Source organism: Python bivittatus, unplaced genomic scaffold (assembly GCF_059951505.1).
Source record: "Python bivittatus isolate LINGU-HERP-01145 unplaced genomic scaffold, Pbiv_v1 ctg000070_np1212, whole genome shotgun sequence".
NCBI lineage: Eukaryota > Metazoa > Chordata > Lepidosauria > Squamata > Pythonidae > Python > Python bivittatus.
In genome coordinates this window covers 12,711,049-12,728,999 of record NW_028277034.1, presented here as the reverse complement: position 1 = coordinate 12,728,999, position 17,951 = coordinate 12,711,049, and the positions used below count along the sequence as shown (strand labels likewise).

At 38.6% G+C, this 17,951-nt stretch overlaps 1 protein-coding gene across 7 annotated transcripts in view; it reads left to right on the top strand.

Annotated features, from left to right (window-relative positions):
- GALNTL6 (polypeptide N-acetylgalactosaminyltransferase like 6) overlaps nt 1–17,951 on the top strand; it is a 597,057-nt gene that overhangs the window by 568,743 nt on the left and 10,363 nt on the right. For 3 of the 7 annotated variants that reach the window (XM_088132223.1, XM_088132229.1, XM_088132235.1), the window contains one exon: nt 11,997–17,330. In XM_088132223.1, coding sequence (XP_087988349.1) covers nt 11,997–12,167 — 171 coding nt within the window. In that variant the 3' untranslated portion in view covers nt 12,168–17,330. Of the gene's footprint in view, nt 1–2,829; nt 2,883–11,996; nt 17,333–17,951 lie in introns of those variants that run through there. The other 4 variants (XM_088132238.1, XM_088132245.1, XM_088132243.1 and 1 more) reach the window with 3 other exon arrangements.

The window sequence follows — 17,951 nt, the reverse complement described above, 5'->3', positions numbered from 1 at the left end:
GCCATATTTCAGGGTTCCTCAACCTCAGTAACTTTAAGTTGGGTGGACTTCAACTCCCAGAATTCCCCAGAAAATATTTTTTTCATATTTCAAATTTATCACCGCCCATCTCACTGTTTCAGATTCCATATGAATTTTAACAGTTAATTGTGGTTTTACACTCATCCTGCATGTGGAATTCTATGTTTCAGTAACATATAAGATGAAAATTTATGAGTCTCTTCAAGCTGAAGCTAGGCAGCTCTGAAAATATTTTTATGTTACAGACATGAAGAACATCTATGAATTAAGCATAGATCATATTTTCATGCTTTAGGATTATAATTAGCAAATACAGTGGTACCTCGGGTTACGAACTTAATCCGTTCCGTGACTCTGGTTGCAACCCGAATTGGTTGCAACCCAAAGCAAATTATTCTTGCCAAGCCTGCTCTGCATTTTCTTTGGAGCCATGCTGACAAGTACACCAAAAACCTTCCAAAATGCCACAAAACACACCACAAGCCTCACCGAACGTCTCCTTGCTACCGCGATCTCGCCCACAGGAAGCCGCGACTGTGTGGCAGCAGGGAAAATGGCCGCGGATCCAGTTCGTAACCCAAGGCGGAGTTTGCAAACCGAGGTAAATTTTTGCGGCCGGAGCTGGTCGTAACCCGAAAAGTTTGTTAACAGAGGCGTTCGTAACCCGAGGTACCACTGTATATAAAATGCTGCAACACTCAGCCCTGTATTTAATGAAACAAAGTGCTTTACAGTTCAGAGGTCCCAGATGCCATCTGTATTTCAACTCTTTTATTGTATATAGCCCCACAAATAGATGGGGGTGTGGCTGAAATTGTGTATGATCTTTTCTTGTTTACATGTACTACTTAACCATAACAAGACTGTGGAAAGCTAAGCTGATTGCATTAGAAATGGGCATCTAACAAGTGACCTTGATCAGGGTTCCTCAACCTTAGCAACATTAAGATGGGTGGACTTCAACTCCCCAGCATGGCTGGCTGGGGAATTCTGGGAGTTGAAGTCCACCCAACTTAAAGTTACTGAGGTTGAGGAACCCTGACCTTGATTACATTTTCCATTGCAGATCTCAATGAATAACTGTGGACAGATATAATCTGTGAAATTCTAGTCCTCCATTCTCACTTTTTACCATCACATTACATTTGTTTTAACATCCAACTTCTTCAAATTATTAAAGCTACGCTCCTACTCACACTTACTAAACTAAGTGTATTGGACATAGTGGACTTAGACTTTCAGGTAGTCACTCATGGGATTATACAACATAGCTGTGATTTAATCCTACTCTTGAATGTGAAAGATTGTCAAACTTCTTAATAGAGTCTTCCAGGCACCATGTAATTTTAATTCTTCCCCCTACTCCTTGTATGTTTAAGAGGCACAAATACATGCATTCCCCTGGATTATTACACAGTATAGTCGCTTCCTCTTTCTTATCATCATGGTAATGGTTTCATTTTTTAGCTCTGGAAAAGGACTCTGTTGTACAAACCCTTTATGCATCAATATTCTAACCCCTTAACCATGACCAAAGTAGAGGCACCTCGCAGTTATAATCTTGATCATATCTTCAGTATGATTCACTGTAATCTTGTGATAGGTTTTTGAATAGAATCCTCAGCAATTCATGGCATTAGAAATTCCAAGATTCTTTGGGGGAAGCCATGGCAAAGTGATAGAATATCTCCTGCTATTTTGTTGGATGGAGAAAGCAGGATAAGTAATTTGGGAGTAGGGATCAAGTCACTGGAGGAGAGGCATATGGAATTTATAATTAGTGAAGAGATGGGATATATTCCAGAAAGGAAAGAAACAGCATATGGCAGATTTTTCAGAGTTCATATTATTTGAGATCTTGTCTTGAGGGTTTTGTCTGAAAATGTAACCTTGTTAAAATTTTGTGATGGGGACTCTATTGACATTCATGGGTGCTCAGTTATTGAGCCTATTTGCTGTTTACACTGCAGTCAAAGAAGGATCAGTCTTCATAGGTGAATTGATTTCTTATCCAAGCTGAGGTGCCATCCGTAAGGCAGCCGAAAGAAATATGCTGGATGCTCAAATTATGCAAGCTGGCACCATTTCTTTGAAGTCAGGGGGAAAAGCTCCATTTATGTCAGAGAGGGATCTACTTTGTACTGCAACTGCAGTTTCTTGTTCAGAAACACAGCCAATTTCTTTCTTGCTTTCTCAAGCTGCTGGAAAAACCTTGATGACATGGAAGTTTTCATTAGTACCTAATGCTCCGGGTGTGAGAGTGAAAGAGAACACTTATCAGAGTGTTTTCCTTTGATTTGAGCCCATTGTATTTTTAATTTGGAGCTCAGTAGTTATCAGAGAAATGAGTACTTCACAGCATATGCCAGCAACCAATGGAAAAAGCACTGCTGATTTATTTTTATTACGTTGGGTTAGGACAGTACATAAAGTTTCTTGTTTCGAGGCAAAGATCTATATTTCTGACTGAGGAATTCCTCAAACCTGTTGGTATAAATTAAGTGTTTGATGATTTGGAGATATGTAACGCTGATCCAATAGCAGTCCATCCTATCACTTCACATCATTAGAGAAACACTTATGGATCGCTATAAATTGTTCAGGTAAGGAGCCACAACCATTGAAATAAGATAATGCTGAATCAATGACAGTGTTTGATCTATTGTCTCAGCACATATTAGATGATTATTGAAACTTCTCTCTGGTTTTTGTTACTGCTAATATGTCCTTATTTGTTTCTAGTAGGATTTTTTTTTCTGGAAGATAATATTATTTCTGGAAGGTAACCATAATATTTCTTTTATACAGAACTTTTTGAATATCCATAGAATTCTTGGTAACTCATGCAACATCCCTTTAAGGTAGGCCATCATTATCCCATGTTATAAGTAGGATACTGAGATTGCAAGGTAATGGCTGGGTAGTGAGTCTGTGGCTGGGCTAAAATATGAGCTGGTCATGTTTGATGCATAGGCAGCTACACATTATATGTCAAACCCAGCAGCATGCAGTTAGAAGGAGAGAGTGATATATTGATTCCATCCCATATATGCAGGTTCAGATGGGCAGAAAAATGAAGGTACTGTGACTCAGAAGACAGATTAGTTGTGATTAACCAATTTGTGCATTATAAATGCTTGTGTATGTGTATTTTCTTTATTCACTCATTCATTCATTTCATTTTTGTCCTCCAAAGAGCTCAGAATATTATTTTCCCCAGTGTAGCCAGGAATATTGCATCTTAAAGTTCCAAGTTACACATCTAGATGAACACATGTGTTCCAACTGTGTGGTCATTCATTTGAGCCCATAGAATCACAGATGTCAGGTTTAGAAAGGATCTTAGAGAACATCTAGCCCAATGCACTGGCCAGTGCAGCATCCCCAACTGGTGGCCATCTGGGCTCTTTTAAACACCTCTGACAAAGAGAGTCCACCACCTTCCAAGGCATTCTGTTCTACCTTTGAACAGCTCTTAACTTCAGGAATTTTTTTCCTGTTATTCAATCAAGTTTAAACCCATTCCTTCTTGGCCTGTCTTTTGGAACACCTCTGAACAATTCTGCCCCATCTTCTACATGACAGACCATCAGATATCTGAAGGCAGTTTTCACAACTCCCAGTAGTCTTTTCTTCTTCAAATTAAACATACCAACACCTCCAAATGTTCTTTGTAAGCTTTTCCTTCCAGGTATTTTATCATCTTGATTGCTCAGGGGTGCACTGTAGTTGCATTCTGATCCTCAGGAATAGAGATCATGCATGTAAAGTTGCATGACCCTTCCCCCTACACCCAATTTTTTTTTTTTAATAATAGGAATAGAAAGACTTGATCACAATTGACTCTCTTCCATCAAGAGAAAAAAAGGTAGCTTCATTAGCTGTTCATTATGGCTTCATTATGTGACATAAAGCATTTTCTGGGATGTGCTGGGCTTCTGTACTAAATGGTTACTTTAAGTCTAAAGGGATCAATGGACTGGGGTGGAATATTTTTCTAATAAAAAAGCTTGTCTGTTTCTCCTGGACCTTACATTGCCTAAAATGTCATTTTCTGGCAGAAACCTCATTGTCATTTTCAAAGAGATCTTATATAACCAGAATATTATCAGAGCTGAGCTGCATTGAGGTATTTGATAGCTTTTGTTGACCCTGGACTGATCTTTTCTTTATCTATCTCATATATAATATAGTATGGTGGTAAATACTGAACCAGCCAGGCAGTCTTTACACTAGGCCTAGGAATATACTATAGAAAATCAGGTCTATAAATATGTGACAGATGTCATACTTGTCATTTCATGAAAAGTTAATCATACTTAAGTCCAATTGAAATTAATGTTCTATATTTAGAGGCTTCTTGAGTTCTATCCACATTGGCATCTGCTAAGTTTTTATGTAACAAATAATACTGTCTCTCCAGTAAAAAGCTATTACTGCCTACATTTCTCCACTTGTGAGATATTCCCACCATACACATGTATCATTATGATACTTGGATTTGGCTATTGTACTAACTTGCTATTTTTGTATAAATGAGTAATAATCTGAGATGGATGGACGGATGGATGGACAGATAGTGACAGATAGATCACATACCTACAGTGGGGCAAAAAAGTATTTAGTCAGCCACCAATTGTGCAAGTTCTCCCACTTAAAAAGATGAGAGAGGCCTGTAATTTTCATCATAGGTATACCTCAACTATGAGAGACAAAATGAGAAAAAAAATCCAGAAAATCACATTTTCTGATTTTTAAAGAATTTATTTGCAAATCATGGTGGAAAATAAGTATTTGGTCACCTACAAACAAGCAAGATGTCTGGCTCTCACAGACCTGTAACTACTTCTTTAAGAGGCTCCTCTGTCCTCTACTCGTTACCTATAGTAATGGTACCTGTTTGACCTTGTTATCAGTATAAAAGACACCTGTCCACAACCTCAAACAGTCACACTCCAAACTCCACTATGGCCAAGACCAAAGAGTTGTTGAAGGACACCAGAAACAAAATTGTAGACCTGCACCAGGCTGGGAAGACTGAATCTGCAATAGGCAAGCAGCTTGGTGTGAAGAAATCAACTGTGGGAGCAATAATTAGAAAATGGAAGACATACAAGACCACTGATAATCTCCCTCGATCTGGGGCTCCACGCAAGATCTCACCCTGTGGGGTCAAAATGATCACAAGAATGGTGAGCAAAAATCCCAGAACCACACGGGGGGGCCTAGTGAATGACCTGCAGTGAGCTGGGACCAAAGTAACAAAGGCTACCATCAGTAACACATTATGCTGCCAGGGACTCAAATCCTGCAGTGCCAGACGTGTCCCCCTCCCTAAGCCAGTACATGTCCGGGCCTGTTTGAAGTTTGCTAGAGAGCATTTGGATGATCCAGAAGAGGATTGGGAGAATGTCATATAGTCAGATGAAACCAAAGTAGAACATTTTGGCCTCAACTCGTCGTGTTTGGAGGAGAGAGAATGCTGAGTTGCATCCAAAGAACACCATACCTACTGTGAAGCATGGGGGTGGAAACATCATGCTTTGGGGCTGTTTTTCTGCAAAGGGACCAGGACGACTGATCTGTGTAAAGGAAAGAATGAATGGGGCCATGTATCGTGAGATTTTGAGTGAACACCTCCTTCCATCAGCAAGGGCATTGAAGATGAAACGTGGCTGGGTCTTTCAGCGTGACAATGATCCCAAACACACCGCCCGGGCAATGAAGGAGTGTCTTCGTAAGAAGCATTTCAAGGTCCTGGAGTGGCCTAGCCAGTCTCCAGATCTCAACCCCATGGAAAACCTTTGGAGGGAGTTGAAAGTCCGTGTTGCCCAGCGACAGCCCCAAAACATCCCTGCTCTAGAGGAGATCTGCATGGAGGAATGGGCCAAAATACCAGCAACAGTGTGTGAAAACCTTGTGAAGACTTACAGAAAATGTTTGACCTCTGTCATTGCCAACAAAGGATATATAGCAAAGTATTGAGATGAACTTTTGATATTGACCAAATACTTATTTTCCACCATGATTTGCAAATAAATTCTTTAAAAATCAGACAGTGTGATTTTCTGGATTTTTTTTCCCATTTTGTCTCTCATAGTTGAGGTATACCTATGATGAAAATTACAGGCCTCTCTCATCTTTTTAAGTGGGAGAACTTGCACAATTGGTGGCTGACTAAATACTTTTTTGCCCCACTGTACCTACCTACCTACCTCTGTGCACACACACATACACACATACTTGTAAGCCATGCACTTCACCAGAGTCTGGGTGGCTCACAACAATGATGCCACAATAAAATCTAACAAGAAAATCACCATAAAATATAGGGCTACATGGCCATCTAATAGCTAGAAACTTATATAACAGAGAAAATAGCTGCCACCATTCCTTCAACCTATCCTCAAAATGGCAGCATTGGGCTTCAGGGTTTAGTGACCATGATCTAGACAATAGATTTCCTGAATGCAGACCACCTTGCCTCTGCAGATGCCAGCCACAGTTGCTGGTGAAACATCAGGAAACCTGTTGTCTAGACCACGGTCTCTAAACCTTGAAGCCCAACACTGCCCAACAGATACCACTCATGAAAGCCTACACCAGTATATTACCCTGAAAAGGCTTGATGAAAGAGAAGGGTCTTCAGCTGCTTCTGGAATACCATTAGAGAGAGACCTTTCTAACATCAGGGTTAGTTAATTCCAGAGTGTTGGCAATGCTACTGAGAAATTTGTCTCTGTGTTGCCACTCTCCCTCCTCCCCTCCAAGCCATCTGGGGAAAGCAAATAATCAAAAATGCTTCACAATTAGTATGCAGAGGATGGGAAGATTCTATCTGGAAAATGAAGTCCCATAAGAACTAAGAACCTGAGCCGTATTCAGCTTTATAAGAATAAATAATCACCTTTGACATGTACCAGAAACCTAGTGGTATCCAGTGAAGTACTCATGATTCTGCTGAAATGGGACTGGCCTGTCAGAAATCAGGCAGCTGCATTTTAGAGCAACTTCTGTTTCTGAGTGCTGTTCAAAGATGGGCCCTGGATTACAATAATCCCAAAGAAAAGGTGATGAGCATCTGAGTGATAGTCACTACAGCCTGCTGTCCCCAGGAGTGGCTGCATTTGGTGCACTAGTCACAACTTGATGAACTCCATATCTCATACTAGTTCCTTTCAAGAGAGTGCAAATCTATCAAGAATCAAAGATGGTACCATATAGCTGGATAAACAGCTAGTTTGTCTTGCTGTGACTTAGTCTGACTCCATTTTATTACCTACAAATCCTAATGGCCTCCAAACACCACGGGAGGATCTTCAAGGCATCTCCTACTTTGTCTGGAAACATGAACAATTTGGTATTATTAGTATTGATGATACCTCAGCCCAAATTGATGGATGATCTATCCCAGTCATTTTGTATAGATTGTTAAATAAAATGGAAGAGAAGTCTGACCTCTGGGACATCCCACACTGGAGTGACCAAAGGCTCAATCACTCATCTCTCACTAGCACCAATTGGTCCCATTCTTTCAGAAAGGGATACAACCTCTCTCATATGTTGCCTTCAATCCTCAGCCAGTGCAGGCTGTCCAGAAGGATACTATGGATCTAAGTTACTGAACACTGCTGAGGGATAATCCACAGGAGTGACCAATTTTGTTTCTATCCCATGCCCACATCTGAAACTTGACTGGAAGGTATCTAGACAATCTATTTCTTGCAAGAACTTCTGTAGACAAACCCCAACCATTTTCTCAAAAACGTATGCCAAAAAAGGGAGGATGGAGACTGTGTAAATTATTCACTACCTCTGGATCAAGGGAGGGCTTCTTCAGATGGGAACATACTACATCTCCCTTAAAGATGACTGAACAGGCCAGGAATGGCTGTCTTCCTCCAACTCCACAGGCTCTGAAGAATCCCAGATGGTATCACAAGATGGTGCCATAGTCATCTCATTCTGTCCATGATGAATTCAAGTCCCAAATACATTTTTTCCTCAAAGTGACTTAGAAATAAATCACAGTGGCCTTGAATGAGATCTTCTCAACCATCATTCCCCAAAAGAGACTTGTCAAGCTTAAATAAGGCTGCTGAATGGTATTTGCAGATATAATAAAGCATCTCTTTTGCTGCTTCATCTCCCTGGATCTGTGCAAAGGCAGAGTCCAATTAGGAGCAATTTTATCCAATGCCATAATGAACTATATAATCCAGAGCTTGATGTCAGAGGTGGCAGAACAGCTTGCCTGATTGTTGGGAAACTCCCTAAGCACCAACTGGAAATTGATAAGATCCATAAGAGCCCAATGTTGGACCATCCTAATGGGTCCTCCTTTATTGCAGAGGTCAGTTACAATGAACTTCAGGTTGAGAAGAAAGTGATCTGTTTATAACAAGGGACTATCAGAACTGTCTTCCATGTACAGATTATGAACCAACTACAGTATTTCAAGGTGAAAACTAGATTGAGCATATGACCACCTGTATGGGTCTGTCTAGTCCTTACTAGTAGTGGCCATGAATGCAGAGCCACTCCCAAGTCAAGCTCCAACTCATGAAGGTTGAAATCTTCTAGGACAATTAGAACACTCAACCACAGTTCAGAGAGCAACTCAAGGTTGTAAGATAGTTGGACAGCCCATGAGCAGTTGCCAGTTGAACAAGTTACCCATTTACCATACCCATACCCATACCCAGTTACCAATTGAACAAGGCATCTTGTCACCTCAAGGATTTCCTGGAAATTATTGCCATGCCGCCGCCACCCTTAGTGTTGCAGCACCAAGATTTCTGGCAGGAGCATCTTCTCCTGTCCCAACAAATCCAAGATGACTGAATGAAGTGCATCTACCTGATTTGTCTTTGTACTGGAGTCCCAGGCAATTCTGAGTTATTTTACCTGCAAGGAATGAAGTAATTGGATTGAAGCAGTCAAGAAAACCCAATTGTTTGGGTTACTTCTCTCTAGTATTTTGATTTACACATTACAGAAATTTTGGAGCTTGAGCTATTCTGTATATGCATGTGAGTATTCTTGAGAGCAGAAATCTAATCTAAGAATACTTAGTGAAGCAGGTTTTCACTATAACCAAAAGAGGATTTAGTTACAGGGAATACTTATAGGGATTAGAAAAGCCTAGGACCTAGCTAACTATATCCTACCAGGAAAAGAGTTAAAAGATCATATGCTCCATATATGTATGTCTGGGAAGGAAGACAGAAGGAAGTGACCTCAGATGAACACTCTCTTAGAAAAGAGCAGGGAGAGTTAAATGAAGAGGAGACTACAGTAAATTCTTAACTATCTATATTCTAATACCCCATTGTGGTCATTGAGTCATGAGGTGCTGAAGTGTCTATGCCATTTGATTTGGACCACCAACAGGAAAGTATTGTGTGTGTATTCTATAGAAGTAATGTTGATACAGAAATCAGCTGTCTTCACTGTCCTCACTCCTATAGAGTTTATTTCCAACTGAACTCTAGACTGTATGGGGTCTAATTTTTCCTGTGTATTCTCCATCACTGTCGTGGTTGTCATCCTTACTGTATTATTATCCATAGCTCCTGTTTAAGATGATTGTTGGACTGTGGGTGGTGGGAGAACTTGGAGCAAAAATAACCACTATCCAGGTTATCCATGCTCCACAATTAGCCCCAGCTTTCACAGTATCATCAATGAATCAGACAGTAAATCCCAAGTGTGTTCAGAAAACCATTCCGATCACTCATAAAGTAGAGTGTAACATTTTAATTAGTCCTCTGCTTGACAGCTGTGAAAATCTTCATCTTTGTGTCATTATAATCCATTCCAAACTAATCCAAACATAAACTGATGGATCTTTTGCAAACCTGGTTAGCTCCTAGTGCCACATGCTTTGTACTGATATCCTAACTGGAAGAAAGATAAGTCAGATATTGAATTTCTTAAAATTTGTTTGGTGCTGGAAAGTATACAGAACTGCTTAATTCCAATGATTTCAGCACTTGAATTTTCCTAAACAAAACTATACAGCTGAGCGCCCAGAGAAAGCCAGCGGTGAAGAGAGGGGATTGTTGCTATTTGCAGACTAGCGTTACATTACATTACAGATTAGTAATGATAACTTACTTTATGATCAATTTAACAAATTTTAGGACTAGTTTGTGCATGGATGTGCATCAAATAGTAAGCTGCCACAGATTAAATAGGATAAAGAGATTTAACATACCAGCTTATATTGCTGAAACATCATGGTTGTAAATAAAGTCAGTATCATTTTGAGTTAAGCAACACTTGTGCGTGTACGAATTAGCCCTTAATCTTTTAAATACTCCCTAAAAGATAGATAAATACAATTGTAACCTCATTGTGACAAGAGGGAAAATTCACACAGTACATTACTTTGCCCAGCCAAGTGTCTCAAAAGAGTCTGTTATTTGGGAATCAGATATTTCTTCACTGCCACTCTGCATGCTTTCTGCTCCTTCAGTTTTTTCGCCATTTTCACACAGTGATCATTCGTATCTCTTTTCAAGCTGTCATAATGCCAGTCACTGTGAAGAGGACATGGTATACAAAAACGTTTTGGGTTATTGCATGATGCGTTAGCTCAAAGAATGGAAGAACTCTATACAGAAACAATCAAATTAGAGTTAGACTTGGCTTTTCAAAATGAAGCTGCCTTACCACTCTAAAGACATCAGCAGTTAGAACTAGCAAATCACTACATAGTTGGCTTTGGAGGTTTATGGGTGAGAAAGAACAGCTTAAAACAAGAAGGGACTGAATTGATTGTGATTATATTGTAGAATGTGAAAATGAATGTCTATCTTCTGAGACCTGTTCCATGCTACTGCAATATGCATAACTTTTTTTCCCCTTCCTTTGGACTGCTCTGTCTTTGAGGCTATATCTCATTAAAATATTTTCTCATCAATTTGGCTCCAATTTTAGAATTTACCACTAAGATCTCATGTGGAATCAGGGATAGTGTTACAAAAGCCACAGTCAGACTCTTCATTTATTTACTAGGTATTTTCCACATTGATTGGCAACCATTCTCCATGACGTCAGATAGCATTATTATTAGCTGTACCTCGTGATACCAATAACTGGTCATGGGGCCTTTGTCACACAAAGACAGTGCTCAACATCTGAGCTATTGATGTGCCATGGTGGTCTTTGGTGAGCCATTTCCTACAAGGAAGAAGTAAAATCAACACAGGGGAGAATGGTTAAGAGTGTTGCTTATTATTAAACTTCTTGAAAGTAGGCAAATTGACTCTATAAATAATCCTGGACAATCTTTCCTATTTTACTCACTGCCTGTCTTTTGCATCACTGCATGAAGCTGCACACAAAGGTGCACGCATGCATGCACACACACACACATCTCCTTTTAATCAAGCTCAAGTTTTGGTGATTTTGTGGACATATATGTATGGATGTATGTACATAATTCTCTTGGCATGAGAGAGAAGCAGCTTGCCATTAGCTGCCTTCTGAGACGTGTTTGTTTTACAGCCCTAGATTTCCCAACACTAACTAAGGCTAATCCCCTTAGTGTTCTGGATCCACCAAGGTCAGCTAGGTGCTGCCATCTGCTGAAAGCCATTTGTAAAAATAAAATTATTTTACCGTAGACCAGTGTTTCTCAAACTTGACAACGTTAAAGGTGTTTGGACTTCAACTCCCAAAATTCCCCAGCCAGCATGGCTGACTGGGGAATTCTGGGAGTTGAAGTCCACACATCTTAAAGTTGCCAAGTTTGAGAAACACTGCTAGAGACAATGACATATAATTCACTGAAAATAATATGGGAGCAAATTTTTCTCCACTCTTAAATTATTCTGTGTAGAATTGCTACATAAATGTCAAAGAAGCCTGACTTGGGTGTTTTAAACTATGTTCTGGAAAATATGTCCATTTTTAATCATCTGACACTTGGTTCTTAATTATTATTTTTTTTAATTTTTATCCCACAGGACAAAACTTTATTCCATCCTGTGAGTGGCAGCTGCATTGATTGCAACCCAGCAGAGAAGAAGATTTTCATGAACAGATGTGATCCTTTATCGGAAACTCAACAGTGGATTTTTGAGCATATTAATATGACTCTTATAGAAAAAATTATCAGCAAAAAACCCAGCTCTTAGGAAGGAACAAAAAACAAACTGTTCTGTACAGATTGAAAACAACATTTTGGCCAGCATCTGGATTAGAGGAATCAGAAATTAAGTTTTCCTAGAGGCAGGACATCTGTTCTGAAGATTAAGCAAATGCCAGGGCAGAAGCCAGCCACATATCACTGCAGATGGACAATAACTGAAGAACTTGGCTAAGAACATTAGCAGCTGCTGTTGAGGCTTAAGCTCTGCTGACAATTCCCTTGCTGGTCAAGGGAGAACTTTATTTAAAAAAAATGAAATTATTCAAATGCTCAGTGTTAATAAAATTAAGCAAGAGTTTTAGAGTTTCTCAGGTCAAACCCTGCTATAGTGAGTAGGTACAATTAGTTGTTGTGATTTATGGGTAACTAATGGAGTGCATGACTGCTATGGGGGATATTCAAATGATACAGGCATAGAACTAGCAACATGTATGGGATGTTGCCAGTGTCCCAGAACTGTGAATGAGATATATGTTCTAATGCCATTTCATTCCCTTGGCAAAAGTCTGAGTCAAGAGTTTATCTAAATAAAGGGTCACAGCAGAGAATATTGACAGCCTCCCTGTTACGTTCTTTTCAGTGTTAAATAGGGAATGGATTTTTTTTTAAGTAATTTTAGAGTTGCATCTTTGAATGAAGCATGAAAATGACTGTAAGGTGTGGAGCTCACATTTCTCTTTTGCAGTTTAACAAACAGTAATTTCCATCAAACCAATTAAATAAAATGTCCATCATTTTAAACAGTGTTACTGAACAATCACCTGCAGTCATTAATATCTAAATCATCATTCATAAGATAAATCAAACCATACGTGGACCCATTCTTCTTTTTCATCATCATCATCATCATCATCATCATCATCATCATCAACAGGAGAATCTTTTACTTACATCAGCAGCATGTTGCAAGTTTGCAGAAAGAATTTCCTCTTGGAAGTCTTCATTCTGTTCCTGGCATCTTTTATGAAAATACTTATAAATATATATTGATTGACAGAAGATGCATCATGAGTCAGTCAAAGAAGTCTATATATTGCCTAAAGCTAAAAGATGCTGCTTCACCAGCATTACCACAGAGTTGTAGAAATTACAATTATCCAAAGTGATAACTCCAGGCCTTTCTAGGAATTGGAATTCCTTGAACCATGTGCGTGAGATGGGCAGCTATATAAATTTATTATATTATATATGAATAAATAGACAAAGAAGTCCATTGCTATTACAAGAATCATATGGTGTACTTCTTGCTAGATTGTACCATTGCAGCCTGGAGATGGGAAACCATGATCTTGAATATTTCCCCCAGTTTTTGGTTAAATCTATCAGTATAAAACTAACACATCAGATGGAAGAGTTGACTAATTTATTGATGTTATTATGTGCAGGAACACTTGTGTTTGCAATCCCAGTTGATACTGAATTATAAACATTGATTTTGCTGACTGAATAGCCTTCTTGTTTCCTGCAAGTGTGAGTGAGCATTGAAATCTGTCATTTGAAATGTTAGTAAACAGTTACACCATGTGGTTTTATTCCTAAGCATGATTATAAAGGCATCCTGTTTAAATGTGTGCTTAGCTATGAGGACAAAAATAATAAGGCAGAACTGTGGATCATAGCAGAATAAAGGCACTACTGAATCTGCCTCACAGTTCAAAGAAAAATGAAAAGCTGGAAATGAAAAACAATACTGTACAGGTTAAAAGTACTTTCAGCTTTTGCTACTTCCATTTCAAAAATGAATGTTATTATTTTAATAGCCATTTGATTAGAAGGATTTTTTTTAGGGGGGGACCTCATATGGATCAAGTGAGAAAAATAGTTTAAAGACATTCTTCTTTGGCAGAGACAAAAATGGAAACAAGGACAGTAAAAAAGTACATTTCGCTTAATTGTGCTTGAAAATAGAAAGTTGAAGAAACCAAGAATGTGGATAATACAGTTAAGAGATTATAGATGAAATATAGTTCAGATAGGATGTGTGTCAGATTAATTGAAAAGATTTAATTAATTCCCTTAGTTTTGTCATGAGCTTAGGTGCTCCTACTTAGGTATTGGGGTTTTAGTTGTGTATATATGTAGAAATGGCCATACCTACAGTACAGCAATCTTAGTAAAACCTTTGCATATAGTGTAAAACTGATATGTATAAGTTGTAGATCTGAGGACCTCTCCAGCCCTAGGTTGTGGGCTGATCAACCTGATGTTATACCAACAGAATGGGATGTGCTAACACCTATTGTGAGTATGCTTATTTCATCAACGTTGTTTAGCTTAGGCAGCAAATCTTCTTCTAAGATATTTTTTGTCTCATCAAAGTCATTGAAAATTAAGCACTTCACTTTCCACCGATTGGTATATCCTTCATAAACCTTAGAAAATAGGTATGAAATTGTATCTTTGTGCAGAACCTTAAGAGAGTGGGAGTTTTTAAAAGCGAGGCAAATGTTGTCAAGCTTTCCAGCAGTAGCCTGAGGTATATTTTAGGAAGATGTTTAAACTCTTCTTCCAATAGCATTTATAATGGAAGTTACACAGCTAGTATCAAATGAATTTCATTCAAATAATGAGTCCACCTTTCTTCTAAGATCAGAAAACATGAATGAATCCCCAACCTGCCCATAATATCCATACTTCGTAATAGAAAGAAAAGGAATCACAGGATCAACAATTCAAAATAAAAACAGGGAGGCAGAAGAGATCACGGTCAGAACCAAAAAGTTATCGTTACATATCATTCAAAGTAGCTGAGATTTTTCCTTTCTTCCCACAATCCAACAGTCTTGGCATGGTTACAACTATTGATATATCTACAGAGGATACTGTTAATTTACTTTTAATGATGATGCCTATGCACAACTACCATTAAAGATATTCTGATATTGTTGCATCAAATTTTATGTTATCTAGGCCTAGCAACCTCATAGAGATTTCTCATGTACTATAATATTCAGCTTGATTATTGCAGAAACCCTAAGCCATCTTCCCCAACTTGGTACCCTTTAGATTTGTTGAGGAGTACCCAGATACCCCAGGCAACATGCTGGAAGGTGGCTAGGAAATCTGAGAGATAAAATCCCACCACAGCAGGAATGTGTCCAGTTGGAGAAGTTTGTCTTAAGATGACTCAGTTACAGCTTCTTCAGAGTGTCTGATGAGCAATAAATTGAAATACTTCAAAAATGCAAACATTGGGGCAGAAATCATGTCTTGTCTTAACATGTTCCACATGTTTCCAGCCAGGCATAAATTTAAATATCAAGGGATTGACATGGCAAGATACTAATGTTGCTTCCCTGGGCCATGACATTATACAATTTTTCCATTCTTATTAGTGATCTGATATTATTATGGTTGGTCACACAGTCAGCCAGATGTTCAGACCGGATTTGGCATTTTTATCCACCTATTGAGTCCTTCCCAAGGATGTGGGGTAGGCAGATATTGTTGTTTGATGGTGTTAATGTATTATTAATATATCATTATTAATATATTAATAACATATTAGTGTATAATATTATTATACAATATTATATAATAATATATTTATTTATTCAATGTATATATTATAGTTGGTCACACAGTCAGACAGATGTTTAGACTGGATTTGGCATTTTTATCCACATATTCTCAAGGACCTGGGATAGGCAGATGTTGTGGTTTGATGGTTTGATGGTGTTAAAGGTGTCATTGCAGGATATAAGCTGTTCCAAGCTTTTGCAATTGACTGATGGTGACTTTGCCAATGCCGATGGTGTTCAAGTGGTGCTCCAGATGTTTTGGGATTGCTCCCAAGGTGCCTATAACTATTGGTACTATCTTTGTTTTCTTTTGCACAGTCGTTCTATTTGCAGGTCTTTATATTTTGTGATTTTCTCCAGTTCTTTCTCTTCTATTCTGCTGTCTCTAGGTATTGTAATGTCCACTATCCAGACTATTTTGCCTTTCTTATCAATAGTTGTTAAGTCTGTGGTGTTGTGTGGCAGGTGCTTGTCTGTTTGAATTCTAAAGTCCCTGAGCACTTTAGCTTCTTCATTTTCTAATACTTTGTCTATTTTGGATCCCACCAGTTCTTGCTTGCAGGCAGATGGCATTTCTTGCAGATATTCCAATGCACCATTGTTGCTACTTTCTCATGCCATTGTTTGTAGTCAGTCTGTGCAACCTTCTTGCAGCAACTAACTAGGTGATCCATTGTTTCTTCAGCTTCTTTGCAGAGGCCGCATTTGCTGTCTGTTGCTGTCTTCTCAACTCTGGCTTTGTACTATTATTATTGTTGTTGTTATTATTATTCCACCTTTTATATATCAGAAGGTGGTGAACATACCCCATACTCCTGCTTCCTATTTTTCCCTGCAACAACCACCCTGTGAGGTGAGTTGGGCTGAGAGAGAGTGACTGGCCCAAAGTCACCCAGCTGGCTTTCATGCCTAGGAGAGGCCTAGATCTCACAGTGTCTTGGTTTCTAGGCCAGCAACTTAACCCCTACATCAAACTGGCTCTTTAATTTTAGAAAGTTAGACGATACTTTAAGACAATCTTTTCATTGAATGTTTGAACAGTAAACAGCTGATTATCAGTGTATGCATAAAATTATTTTTAAACCTGTATACTAACTGTTCTTAGTAGCAAAGTGAGCTTCTCTTTAAAAAAAGATAGGCACGGATAAAACTGTAACTGATTTCTCTAACAAGCTAAGACCTTAATAGTGTGTTCAGTCAAACAACAACAGTGTAATAGTTGCCTTATATGGTGAAACAGTATCTTCTTGTAATAAACACCAACTGGCAAGTGATGTGATATTTATTGGCAGTCATACCAACAACAACTGAGACTGCATAAGAAGGACAAAGAATACATTCTTATTTATTGTTAGTAGTCAGCTTAAGGGGAAAATATACCAGAAAAGTGTTGTGAGTTCTTTCTCTTGTATTCTTCTTCTTGTTCCCCTTAATTTAAATCTGCCATCTCAATATCTAAGTTAATCTTGCCCCAGTTTTAAAGATAAGTAATACCTGTGGTGAATACAGCAAAGAGTGATCTTTTTAAATAGCACGATAAGAACTGAATGACACCCAAGTTGCTTGACAGCAGTTCCTAGCATTCTTTACTATTTCTACTAGTTCTGTCATATTTAGGGGTGGGAGGGAGAGATTATATATTTATATAATCCTAATTTAATTTGATGGGACATAGCCTGCTTGGGCATTATGCTTTTGTCCCAAAGGTTTTAGTGACATTTCTTGGTTGGGTGCAGCATTCTGGCCCTGTAGTGAGGGGTGATGGTGAATGTCCTTTCTCTCATTTCGCCAGTGGGCACTCCAGCCCCCTGGCTTTCCAGAATTAAAATCCAAGGACAGACCCCATGAATGAATTTCTTCTGTGGGACTTTTTCAGATCAAAAACCACAGGCAATCAGGAGACTGTTGAACACTAGATGAACACACAAACACACAAATCAGTTACAACAGCAGCTTCCACTACCTCAGAATAAAAAAAAAAGCTTTAAAATGTCATCAGAATAAATTCAAAAGCTCTACTTAGAATGAGGTTCAGTAAACAGAAGTCTGATATACAAAGAAAAAAAACGGGAGAGCAGGCTGACAGATTTTGGAACAATATTAATTTGTAGTAACACAGACTTAGTCCAGAAGAACTTGTCAGAAAATTTTGCTTCCTTGCAGATGACCAAGTATATTTTGAATTTTTTTTTTTGTAGAAAAAATACATTTTGATTATTTGTACATTTTTACAAAAATCTCCATCTGCC